General features: G+C 32.8%; 1 protein-coding gene across 1 annotated transcript in view; it reads left to right on the top strand.

Annotated features, from left to right (window-relative positions):
* The window catches only part of LOC108692207, a 39,865-nt gene that overhangs the window by 5,933 nt on the left and 19,242 nt on the right, over positions 1-14,690 (top strand). Inside the window, exon 2 of the mRNA XM_018200371.1 lies at positions 37-289. Within this exon, the coding sequence (XP_018055860.1) occupies positions 37-289 (253 nt within the window). The remainder of the gene's footprint in view (positions 1-36; positions 290-14,690) is intronic.

Genomic DNA, 14,690 nt, shown 5'->3' with positions numbered 1-14,690 from the left:
GAATAATAGTAAATATATTTATTCTGGGATTCACAGGTGGTCCCAGGGACTGTTATTTCATCAAGCCATGGTAGATTGTGCGAGAGCCGCTATACTATTGCCCTTAGGTTCCAGTATATTGAATTGTCAGCCCGTTAACAAGTGTTCCTTGGTAGAGACCGCCTTTCTGTTGCTAGTGACCGTTTCCACAGTAAATATGCTAACGACCGTATTAAATGACAGTCCGGTATTCCCAGAGGGCGACGAAGAGGCAGATCTGACCGCTCCCTTGCTGATGGATTCACCCCAAGTAAGAATTATAATATACGTCTTGTTAAGCTAATATCCGTGCTTTCTATTTGCATTTGATATTTCTATGATTTTCTCAGATGTGTCATTAGATAAATTAGTGTATATTCGTGCGTAACTCTTCCCCGAGTCTTAACAACTAAGTTTTAACTTATCTCTCAATTCTCAGCATTTAGCCAATTTGCAATTCACGACTTTCAATTCTCGATCTTCTCAATCGTCTCTTAACCCGTTGTGATTCAAGCTATTTCTCATAAATGAACAAAAATCAAATTTGTCCTCAACTTTAACCAATTGTAATCAGCTGGTTTACCAGAATTTAAAGAATTTTATTATTTGAAGGAATTATATAGGGATTATATAGGGTAGGATTGAAGCATCCTTAGGGGTAATACGAGCATAAGAAATTTTTTATAAGAAATCATGCAGAAATGAAAGATTAAAAAATATATATATATATATATATGAAACATTTTATTAGAACAAATGCCACTAATATACAGTGATTGCAAATTATGGCAATATAACACATTTTACTGCTAGAATTGCTATTGTATTATTAATATTGTTATCGTATGTTTTTCCATCTATTGCGTCCAATATTGCCAAGTATTGTTATAATATATCGTTATGTATTATATATTGTTAGCATATTTCTAGCGTATTGCTAACTGTTACTTGCCTGTTTTATTATTATACGCAATATATTTCTAAAGTACACTAATTGCCAGTGATTGATCTCTCATTAAACTTTTTCTTTCAGAATACGATAAGAAATAATGGAGATGCTCATAATATCCGATCATGCATATTTATCCAAAAAACTCCCGTGTCTAAATAATATATCAATAATGATCTCAGGACTTTATGAAGTTAGAATGGCTCAATATTGTTTACTTTACAAATATTAATATATATTATCACAAAATATTTTATCTGAATATAGATGGGGATCTTATGATGTTAGAGGAAAAACCGTGAGAAATAAAAAAATAACGTATCTGCTTATTTAATATGATAAACATCCGAAGTACATAAATTTAGATCAAACGTCGCAGCATATTAGAATGTCGCGAAGACATGCATCTTTCTACAACAGTTGGCACTATCAATCATTACATAAATATCAAGGATGCTCATATTACCTGCAGTGCTCATAATATTCGATTCTATCCTATATAAAGATCCCAAAAGTATAGTTTGCCAATCACATATAGATTTGAATATTCGAAGATTCATATAGATAGATTATTGCAATGCATATATTATGTCGAATCTAACTCGATAAAAAATTAAGCTTATATTTAGTATTACACTTATTCATCATCACAATTATAAACTTTAATCAATTATTGATAAATAAAATTATGTGTTCATGGTAGGCTATTAATCAAAAATATTTGAAATATGGACAAACCGCATGACTTTGGCTAACGCAGACTGCTGTTGTCCATCTTGCAAAATGAGAGAGAAATTTCCACCTAACCGCAGCATTGTGATAGCGAATTTAGCAGTGGCTGATTGCGGCAAACCGTCCATATCGCGGTATAGAGATATAGAAGTGAAAGCTGTCGGACTAAATCGGATTTTTCCAAGGAAAATTAATTGCGCTGGAAAAAGTATTAAGCGCACAGCTTAAGCTAGACATAGGAGGTTTCTTAATAAATTGTGATAAATCCAACTAGTTTACGGTTGTAAGGACAGAATTTTTTTTCACTATTCAATTTCATACGAACTTTTACATCAAATTTAATAAGTGCTCAAACACTAATAAAGGATGAGATCGAATAATGTTTCAGTTGCAATAATGAATACGTGTATATGCATGCATGCGCGCGCACGCGTGTTTTGTGTGTGTGTGTGTGTGTGTATGTGTGTGTGTGTGTGTAAAACTGATTTGATTTTCTCATAAACTATTAAATCCGTTCTTATTAGTGAATCTATTTTTATATATTAAATATTTTCCTTCAATTTCTGATTAAATTTTAAGCAAATTTTGTTTTTATGTTAATGTACCTACATCGAAAATTTAATTAAGAATTTAAATCACAAGACAAAATAAAAAAATATGATATCGAGAAAAAGGAATCTGTAAGTTATCAGATTGCACATTTCTAAAATTCGATACAAATCTTAAGAAAGATTCTGTATCATTATGGTATGACTCGAGACACTAAATTAGCGCATTTAATTCCTTAATGATTTGGCTTTCTTGTGCGTGTAGTAGCAGTTAGTTTCAAATTAATTTAATGTAATAACTTGCACATCTAATGACACTCGACTCGCTTTCGTAATAGAATCCTGCTGGTTCGTTAAATATGCGAGATGTGTCTATTATTATGTATCTCTCACGACAAAATTGCATTGTAGCTTTACAAACATCGAAATAATTTCTGCAATTATTTAAAATGTCAATTATTAATAATGTATGTTCTACTTGATTTTACATTTTAACTTAAGGATGTTATGTATTTCCAAAATGATATTATAATGATAACAAAATTATATTATACGAAAAAGTTGTAGATTATTATAAATCATATTTAAAAATATGACAAATTTTGGTTATGGTTTACTATCTGGATCATAAGTTATTTTAATAAATATAAAGCATAAAATTGTAATAAATTTTATATTAATGAATATAAATATAAAATTTAGTAGTATTTTTTAAATCTCTGCTCTAACAAAATGTATGGAAATGTATTATAAAATGAATAACAAAAATTTCAACTTCTTTATATAAGTGTAGTATGTATTCAAAATTATTTATGTAAAGTTACATTGCGATGCATTAACTGATTGTCCAATAAATAAACAAAACAATATTTATTTGTTCTGTATCTTTGTAACTAACAAGTGAATCACAATAACAAACTTTGCATAAACTATTTTGAATATTTAAAATACTTATAAAAAAAATTTAGACTTTTGTTATCATTTCTTAAATTTTACTTCATAACAATAAAAATATTAGGTGTACAACTTTGCTTCCGCCGCTTTTTCCTATAGATGGCTTTAGCGGTAAGTGGTGATCGAAATAAATAGATCATAGACGTCATACAATAAACTTGGACATCTGTCAACATAATCCCATAGAAACATTAGTCGATTTGTGTCTGCATCATAAAGTTATTCTCGATTGAAAATGTCAGTTTACGAGCCAAATTCTCGTCATTTGCGAGAGATTTTAATTTTTTGCTTCAATATGAAGAAATCTGCGGCTGAAGCTCATCGAATGCTCTCAAATACTTATGGTGAGGCCGCTATACGAAAGAACGTGTCATGAGTGGTTTCAACGCTTCAAGAACGGTGATTTTGACGTCCAAGGTCATACTCTGTATTTGGTGGGACCAGCTCGGCGTAGTGTATTATGAACTGTTAAAACCGACTGAAACAATCACAGGCGATCGGTATCGAAACGCAATTGATGCGTTTGAGCCGAGCATTGAAAGACAAACGGCCGCAATACAACGAGAGACACGATAAAATGATTTTGCAGCATGACAATGCTCGATCCCATGTTGCGAAAGTGATCAAGACATACTTGGAAACGTTGAAATGGGAAGTCCTACCCCGCCGTATTCTCTAGACGTTGCTCCCTCTGACTATTACTTGTTTCGATCAATGGCACATGGCCTGGCTGACCAGCACTTCCGGTCTTATGAAGAAGTAAAAAATTGGATCGATTCGTGGATAGCCTCAAAAGATGACCAGTTTTTTCGACGCGGGATTCGTACGCTACCCGAAAGATGGGAGAAAGTAGTGACCAGCAATGGACAATACTTTGAATCATAAATGTATAACCAGTTTTTTACAATAAAGCCTCGAATTTCGGAAAAAAACGGCGGAAGCAAAGTTGTACACCTAATAATAAATAAAATAAATTATAAAAATTCATTGTTCAATAAAAACGGAATGTTTTAAACCTAACTTTTAAATATTGTATATATTAGACTGACATGGAAAAAAAATTTTTTTTTTAATCAGCCTCTCACTAGAGACCATCTCGGTTTGTACAAGTTAATGAAAATTAATCTTGATATTAATAAAAATTGACATAAGATATAAATTAAGGAAAATAGCGGGAGGGTATAGGTCGTAGGTTCCGATACATTTAGTGTTATAGTGCATGATACAAGTTCTAGAACAATTAATATCTCAAAAAATATTGATTTATCTAAAAAATGTTTGAAATAATAGGATTTTTAAAAAGTTATCAAATGAGATTAATTTGATCTTGGAATCACTTTAGAAAATGCTTTCAAAGTTAACATAAAAATTTTGAACGAAACTCCCTATTTTTCATAGCATATTTTTATAGTTGACGTTAAGATGTTTGAACACTGGCAAACCTTATTTACAAATCTTTTCTTGATAAGAACTTTCCGAGTTATGACATTTGACAGTTATAGTATCACCAGCAATAGCATTACTCAAGATGTCTGATCGATGATTGAAACCTCTTGAATATTGCTCAAAATCATGTTCTGAAAAACATTTGTCAAGGCAACTGGAGATTATTCATCTTATTTTCATTTTTGCACTAAAAATTCATTTTTATGTATCGAAGTTGCAATTCTTGTACGATTGCAGAGGTTAAGTATCGTTGGATGGCGTACAAAATTGGATGGAAATTCCGCTTAGGAAAATAAGGAAATTAATTCCCAAATGAAAGGAAAGCGTTTTTTTTTTATAATTATAATTTTGTCGTGTGTGTTCTGAAATATGTTAATCAATAATATTTATTTTATTAATAAAAAAATTGAAATAATTAATATAAAAAACATTTTTTATGTCTTACAAACATTGCAATTCAACGGATATTAAATGATTCTGCAACTCTGCTACTTCAACATTGTATCTACATTTCACGATTTTACTCCAATGTTTGCAATGTTGCAAATCAACGTTTCTGAGATACTGATTTAATGTTCATGTGCTATATGGGTTTACATTTAAATTAGAGTGTACGATGACTTGATGACTTTAAGTGCGCACAAATATTGCCAATGAAAAACACTATGATATTCTATTAGTTTCAAAAGAAAAAGTAACGAAAAAGTAACAACTCGTTACATTTTGAGTGACGGTAATGAATTACTTTTGCAAATCAATAACAAGTAACAATAATGAGTTATTTTTCATGAAAAAGAATAGTAATAGTAATGCGTTATTTTTATGAAGTAATGTTGCCAACTCTTTATATGGATGTTCAAAATAAAGCGTTACAAATTTTTATTTCGGAAACACGGCATTATTGAGAAAAATTGTTCAGACAAAAGTTATAGGGTTCAAAAAGGTCTGTTTACTGATCTTATCAATTTAATCTTGGGTGGCATCGTCAAGGTCTGGTCAAGGTCACATCGATTTTTTTTAATGGAATACCATATTTTTGTTTCCAAAATCTAATAACTGATATTGAGAGCTTTCTAAAACACTGTAAGAAAAATATTTTTTCATTAAGTATACTTTTTGAGTTATGATATCTGAAGGTTACAGTATCCCCGGCAATAGCATTACCTAAGGTATCCAATAACTAAAATCTCTTAAATGTTGTTCAGGATCATGTCCTGAATATCATTTATCAAAATCAAAGCCATTGGAGGTTGTACCTCTTATTTCCATTTTTACGTAAACGAATTTTTAATAAGCCTCAACATTTTGATATTAAATTTTCATTTCAAAATGGTCTTAGGACACCCCTTGTTCAAGTATTTATGGAATACTTTATATATAGGTATTAGGTGTACAACTTTGCTTCCGCCGTTTTTTGTTCCGAAATTCGCTTTATTGTAAAAAACTGGTTATACATTTATGATTCAAAGTGTTGTCCATCGCTGGTCACTACTTTCTCCCATCTTTCGGGTAGCATACGAATCCCGCGTCGAAAAAATTGGTCATCTTTTGAGGCTATCCACGAATCGATCCAATTTTTTACTTCTTCATAAGACCGGAAGTGCTGGTCAGCCAGGCCGTGTGCCATTGATCGAAACAAGTGATAGTCAGAGAGAGCAACGTCTGGAGAATACGGCGGGTGGGGTAGGACTTCCCATTTCAACGTTTCCAGTATGTCTTGACCACTTTCGCAACATGGGGTCGAGCATTGTCATGCTGCAAAATCACTTTATCGTGTCTCTCGTTGTATTGCGGCCGTTTGTCTTTCAATGCTCGGCTCAAACGCATCAATTGCGTTCGATACCGATCGCCTATGATTGTTTCAGTCGGTTTTAACAGTTCATAATACATTACGCCGAGCTGGTCCCACCAAATACAGAAGAGCATGACCTTGGAGCCGTGAATATTCGGTTTAGTCGTCGACGTGGAAGCATGGCCGGGAACTCCCCATGATTTTCTGCGCTTGGGATCGTAATGAACCCATTTTTCATCCCCAGTCACAATGCGATGCAGAAATCCCTTCCATCTTTGCCTTTCAAGCAGCTGTTAGCAAACAAATGTCGTTCAACATCTCTCGGCTTCAATTCGTACGGCACCCGATTTCCTTGCTTCTGAATCATTCCCATGGCTTTGAGGCGTTTTGAAATGGCTTGTTGAGTCACTCCCAATGATCGTGCCAATTCTGCATCTTCGAAAACCTTCTCTCTTCCACCACTATGTCGATCTTCGACGTCAAAATCACCGTTTTTGAAGCGTTGAAACCACTCACGACACGTTCTTTCACTAATAGCGGCCTCAGCATAAGTATTTGAGAGCATTCGATGCCTCAGCCGCAAATTTCTTCATATTGAAGCAAAAAATTAAAACCTCCCGCAAATGACGAGAATTTGGCTCTGACATTTTCAATCGAGAATAACTTTATGATGCAGACACAAATCGACTAATGTTTCTATGGGGTTATGTTGACAAATACCCAAGTTTATTGTATGACGTCTATGATATTTATTTCGACCACCACTTACCGCTAAAGCCATCTATAGGAAAACGGCGGAAGCAAAGTTGTACACCTAATATATATATTCTGACAATCAAATCGATAATCAAAGCAGAGACAGATTTTGAGCAGAACCAATTGCTACCAATTTTTGCAGAAAGGCAACAAACTGTACACAGAATTTTTACTATCAGACATTGTTAGCAAACTGCTGTCAAAAATATAATAAAGCCTACTGATATACTATACCAGCATTGGTGTTGCGACGATCAGCATACGCTTTGCGTAATGCATGCTCTAATTAATTACATCGCTTAACATATCTATAATTGTGTTAAAACGTATTTAATTGTGCTAAATAACATGATTTATAATGATAACAAAAACTTCAACTAAAATAACATTTTTGGATAGTGTAGGCGAGATGCGACGAAACATATAGGACGCCATGCCAGGCTGTGCTAGGCAACGAAGCACTACTTCCCTCTTCCTGCGCGTCACCGCTGTCGCCGCTCGAATGTGTGCCGTACGAATTCGCGCGGCGCAGCTTAACCGCATATTGGCTTAAACATTTCCTTTTCTAATTCGAAAACTATAGCGAGTATCTCAAAATTATAAGAATTTATAAGAATTTTTTGTTTCCTTTGATCCATTCTCCGTCCCCAATGAGGCTTCGACCCATCTTAAGAGACACCCTATATAAATCGAATAGGCAAATCTCAGGAGATACCCAGACTCTTTTGGAATGTGCTTTTTGAGTCTTCGAATATTTTTTTATTGTATTATTTTGTAATTTTCTCGTATTTTCAATTTTAAAATATGAAGCTAATCAATAATATTTTAGCAATGAAACTGTATTGATTGTTTCCAGTTTTCACACCAGTATATACAGGGTGATTTAAAATAACCTTTTGTCCTTAAATATTAAATGTCTTTTAAGTACGTAAATATCTAGTCACATGTTTCCACGATGAGATTCTTTTTTTATAAATTATGTCACGTTTCAACATATTGACACAATTCGATTACATTCACAATACGAGGAATTTATTAATCAGTTAATCATTAACAATTACAAACGATTGATTATTCGGCGATTGAAAATCACACGAAGCTTTAAAACACGTATGTAAATCCATACACAACAACATGTGTTTACTTGCTAACTGACTTTCTTGGTTATGGGTGCTGTCACACAGCCTCAGTTCATTTTAATTTCATTATTCTAATTTATAATTTAATGAAATTAGCATATATTTAAAGTATGTGAAAGACAAAAAGATAATGTGATAAAGGGAGAAAAACAGAAGAAGGGAAAAGAAGAAGGAACATGTTTTTACAAACGTGTGAACACATCCGGTCAATGTGCGTCCCGTGCATAAAGTGAATGCCGCTCTTGCCCGTCTCCTATACGCGATCTCTGATACACTAACTTCTATTTCTTCTTGTAATTTGAAAAACTAAGCTTCGGACAAAATTTTCGGACAAAATAAAGGAAAAATCGTCTCAGAATATGACCAAGAATATGTCTCTTTAAAAACAAAAGGTTATTTTGAATCACCCTGAATAAATATATAATTATATATAATTATATATATAATTATATATAACCGTTCATATATATGTACGCAAAATTTCTCATAAGAAACCAGATCAATTTAAAATGACAAATCTTGTTCGGTTTCTGCTGTCAATCTGCTGTCAAGTTATATCAACAGACTTTGCTCAATTTCTGCTCGCAATCTGCTATCAAATTTTATTTAATTTCTGCTGCCAGTCTGCTGTTTGAATAGAATGTTAACAGGTTCTGTCGGCAATACAGGAGCAGAATGCGACAGTTTGGTCAGTTGTGGTCAGTCTGCTAACATCGTCTAATTAAATCTACCATTTTGCTATCTGGGTACATATATATATATTAGATTGTCAAGAAAAAAAATTTTTTTTTAATCAGTCACTTAGTTCAAAAACTTCTATTTTATGCCAAAACACCCTAAATTTTTATCGAAAATTATTAAGATTTAAAAGTCGCTAGTGTATGATTTTTTTAAATCAAAGTTTCGATCATCCTTGATTTGATGCAAAAATGACTTAATCCAGATTTCAAATGTGGTATTGTATGTTTTTTTTTTGATCGCTTGCACTCGATAGTTCATTTAGCTCTACGATATATATCTTAAAAAATATAGCCCTATTAATGTGAAAAAATGATCAAATTTCGAGTTCAAGGTTGATTTTAGCAAGATTCCAGTCAAATGAGTCGTTACTGCCTTCTAAATTGTAGGTCTGTTCACCTAGAACAAATCCATTTGGAATTTTCCCGAGACCTCCTACAGAGCCTTTAAAAGTTTCATAATATAACTGGATTATTGATATGATTATTGATGTTTTTAAGAATAGAAAATATTTTTTACAAGTTCTAAAGTATATCGCTTTAATCTTGATATTCTCAAATGAAATATTATGCCTCATTTGACAATAAAAAATTCTTTATCAGAAAATGAAATGATTACATAATAATAAAAATATGATTTAATATTATAATACATTCATTCTATTCTCTTTTTTGAACAGTGTTCAATAAACACAATGGGAAAATCTCTCTGATGGGAGATCATATTTTTAATATTATTAGTCCTATAATATAATATATATATTGTTTATTTACGGCGCCTAAATAAACGTTCTTCATATGTTATTGCAAAGAATACTACTAAGGCCTTGGTAGTTTAAAGGCTTAGGATGCTCGCACAGAATGCAAGAGATCCGGATTCGACTCCCGACCGAGGTAATATTTTTCGCAATAAATTAATTATTTACAGATTTTAATGTCACTCAGCATAATTAAGATCATTTCGAAGATGCGAAAAAGCAAAAATATTAAATGTTAAAATCAAAAATTGTTAAATTGCTAGTCAATTTTAACTCGTGATATTACTGCAGTAGTTTAATAAAATTAGCGTTTCAAGACCGAAAAATCATTTCGACGTGCGATTCAAAAAAGACTACATACGTAATATATAAATTCACATAGAATCGTAGATGCATTTAAGATCCAGTTATACCATTTAAGACTTTGATTGCTGTAGTTTGTGTTATCACATATACGGTATAATATATTATATATGTAGCAAGTTACAAAATAGTCAAAAAAATATTAGGAGGTTCAGGAAGCACACTCCGAAAGAGCTTATGAATCTATAGGAGATTTGCCTATTTATATATAACCAATTCTTATAAGACTCCTGGAGATGTTTTCTTCTTACGAGAAAACAAATCCATCTCGTGGCGAGGTCGTATATAAAAATGGTAGATCTTACTCGATTTCTACTGCCAATTCTTAAGAATAAGTCAAATATTGAACTTATTTAAATTAAATAGTAATTATAAATGATATATTTTTGTTTGTTAACTTATCTTTCGATATTTTTAGGATAACAAAAAAAATACATTGTATATTTTGCTATTATTACCGTAATGGTTAATACTGCATGTAACATAACTTTCTTTATTTTATTCATTTTTTAAATAAATATTTAAAGCAGCTTCAGTTCAAAAACTGTCTTCTTTTCTGTGTATATATACATACGATACTATTGTCTTGCATTTCATTGCATCCAGCCCAAAACAAAAGCTGCCCATATCTGTGCGAACCCGTATTTTTTCGCTAGTGTCCCTACTGGTTATACAGTGCTATTAGCAGTATCTACTAGTAGTATCAACCGTTGCAGAAATATAAAGGATGCTCATATTACCTGCGTATTCATAATACTCAATCCTATTCTACATGTGTATATAATAAACAGAATCCGGATCGCGATACTGTTTATTTTAAACCTCTAAATATATCAAAGTAGTGCATTCCTTTTATCTGAGCGGAAATGCTGACAACTTTCTTATTAACTATTTCGACCATCATTTCATTCTAGTTTGTAGTCCAAGCAATAAGTTTAATATTATTGATATAAGATATGGTTAGTAAATAAAAAATGGAGGATTTGCGCTACTTTGCTATATCTAGAACACTAAAATATAGGTATTCGCACCCATCATTTTTAGTTGTTTTCCCACTCTTTGTTCTCTGCATATTCTGTTGCAAATCATGGGTTTTTCATGGGGTTCTCATGGATTTTTTCATAGATTTCTATAGAGAATTAAGAATAAGATTCTATATGAGCTTGTGTAGTTATCTATAGGATTTGCGCAGCATGCATAGATATACGTACGATATTCGTAGAAATGCAAATAAGTTAATATAGATATCCACAGGAATGTGGTCAAATGAGAACTAAAAGGTCTATAGGATACCATAATTTGACGTATAGCATGTAGACATACATAAAACAAAGGAGAAGTGTCCTATGGGGATTGAAAATGCCTATAGACTATCACAGGATAACATATCTCTATTGAAAAAAGTCATGTCACAGCATTATATAATGAAATCATGTAATTAAAAATGTAAGTCACATAACGGATTGTTCCAAATTAGTATGCGACTTTTTAAAATTATGTAATTTGAAAAATTACATGCTATTAATAATTTCATCTATCATATGATTATAGTTATCGAATTTTAAAGAATTGAATGATAGAAATAAAAGAAAAAAGAACATATCATCATGTGATTTTTCAAATTATGTAATTTTAAAAAATTATGTACTGATTTGGAACAATTCGTTACGTGATTTACATATTTTAATTACATGATTTCATTATGCAACTGTGTCGCGCGATTGTTTTTCAGTAGGGATGCACATGTCTGTGCTATGTACACCTACATGTTCCTATACGTCAAAGTGCAGTATCTTATAAGCCTTTAGTTCCTATAAGGCATCTTTTCCGCATTCCTATAGGTACTTATATCAAGAGAGAATAATTCGTAACTCTCAAAAACTGGAAGACACGATAATAGATTAATAAACAAAATACGTTTCACGTCAAGTGAAAAAAAATACTGCCATAAGGAAAATATATATATATATACTCATGACTTTTTTGAGTCACCAAACACACCTTGTTTATCACATAGCTTTCAGTTTTTAGAGTTATTGGAAAAATTATCTTAGATTTTCACGTGAAATTATCAGTCGGTTATAGCATTTCGGCTGTTATAGCATTTTGTGTACACACTCTAATATGTATATTATAGGGACTATACAGGGTGTCTCAAAATATTTGGAACTATTTTCATGTGCAGATAGAACAGATAGAACTATTTTTATGTGCAGATAGAGCGGATTAAATTGAATCGGAAGGTCATTTATCATTTTGCAATTTTCGCAATTATTACCCAATGAGCAGAATGTCTAAAATCGACACATAAGACAACTTTAAGATATCTTTAAGAATTCTTTGAAAAAACATCTTTAAAATATGTCATAAAGAACTGAAAAATATCTTAAAGTTGTCTTATGCGTTTTACCTGCTTATTCAACAATTTTTAGAAAATAACTATTTTGAAAATTGCAAAATGATACAGAATATTTCGACTTAGTTTATCTATTTTATCTGCACATGAAAATAGTCCCAAATATGAGACATCCTATTTATCATTTAGGTCCGATTGCATCAACGTGCACATTACTTTTTTTTCGATTTTATAGGAGCTTCATGGACTGATGCCATAGATTTCTATGTGAAATCTTGTAGAAAAATTTCCTATATTATTCTATATATACATGCTGCATAAATCCTATAGATACTTATTGTAAGAAATTTAGAAGAAATAGGCACAACAGAGAAACTATCAGCGTCAGAACTGTGTAACTCAGTGGCAAGACGGAAGTTTAACAATTCGGAAGAGAGACCAGGCCTGAGTTCGAGACGAGGAGCGCCCTGATATTCTCCTGTGTTATTATCAATTATTTATATAAGGTCCTAAAGAATCTTAGGAGCTGCACACAATAAAAGGAATAAAGAACAAGGAACAGAGAATAAGAATTTCAACCTACCAGAAATCATGTATTGTGGAATACACAGGTCCTCTATAGGAATCCATGAAAAAACGCACGGGAATTTATAGCAAGATAGGAGCCTCTTCTCATGGGGACCTGTCGAATTTATCATGGGCACTCATGTTTAGGCAAACCCATAGGAAAATTCCCCATAGGAATTTGCGGCAGGGTGACAGTCATGTGATCAGTGATCACCGAATCAAAGAAGCTAACAGCTACTGTCGCTATTATGTAGTTATTATGTAATTATGAGGACAAGTCAATAAGTTTTTAGAAAAATAAAGTAAAACATTTTTTTTGATCGATTCATTTTTATTTCTCAACATAGTTTCCTTTCAGCTCGATACATTTGATCCAACGATTCTTCAACTTTTTCAAGCCATCCGAATAATATTTGTCCAACCCTTCAAAATAAGCCTCTGTTTCGGCGATGAGCTGCTCTCTAGTGGTGACTCTCTTTCCTCCGAATCATTTCTTCAGATTTGGAAACAGGAAATAGTCGTAGAAGATTAAATCTGGCGAATATGCTGGGAAGTAATTCGTAGCGGAATTCGTTGAATTTGGCCATCGGTGCTGGGCACGTGTGAGCCCGTGCATTGTCTTGATGGAAGAGCACTTTCTTCTTTGCCAAATGAGGATGTTTTTTCTTTAAAATGTTGTTGAAGTGGTCCAATAAGGTTGCGTAGTAATCGCCATTGATCGTTTGTTTCGACGGAAAGTAATCGCTATGAATTATACCGCATGTATCTCAAAAACTGTGGCCATCATCTTTCTGGCTAACTTTACGGTCTTCTTCGGAGCTGGTTCATCCAGTGAAGTCCTTTGTTTTGATTGTTCCTTTGTCTTGGGTGTGAAGTGATGGATCCATGTTTCGTCCATAGTAATGAATCGATGCAAAAATTCATCTGGATTACGTTGAAACATTTTGTCTCCAACATTTTGAAATCGTCACACGGTCGCGCTTATAATCCACAGTGAGCAAACGCGGCACCCATTTTACCGATAGCTTTTTCATACCCAATTATTCGTGCAAAATTGAAATCACTGTGATATGCCTGTGGCCTCAACAAGCTCGCGCTTAACTCGTCGAATCGATCAGTCAAAACAATATCGAAGATTTTACCGATGATTTCTGACATAGCAGCCTCAATTGGACGTTCCGAACGAGGTGCATCACATATGGATATACGATCATGTTTAAATTCATTCACCCAATTGTATACAGTCACAAACGCTGATGCAGATGAATATTATCCAACTCGGCTTTGATTTCTTTCAGTCTTAAACCTTTCATATGTAGATGTTTGATCATTGCACGAAACTCGTTTTTTTCCATTTTGCAAAAATTGTTCGCTTTAATCGTCTACAGGAATGAAACCACGCGATGAATTCCGCTCAAAATTTGACAGTTATCAGCTAAGAGATGCTACTGATTAAAAAGTAATGTGACATGACATTGCGAGTCCCCTCTGACAGATTTTCTAAGAACTTATTGACTTGCCCTATGATATGGATGCTATATCTATCTTATATGGCATATGTCTATGATTCTTTCT

Source organism: Atta colombica, unplaced genomic scaffold (genome assembly GCF_001594045.1).
Source record: "Atta colombica isolate Treedump-2 unplaced genomic scaffold, Acol1.0 scaffold65, whole genome shotgun sequence".
Classification (NCBI taxonomy): domain Eukaryota; kingdom Metazoa; phylum Arthropoda; class Insecta; order Hymenoptera; family Formicidae; genus Atta; species Atta colombica.
This window is presented reverse-complemented; position numbering and strand designations above follow the sequence as displayed.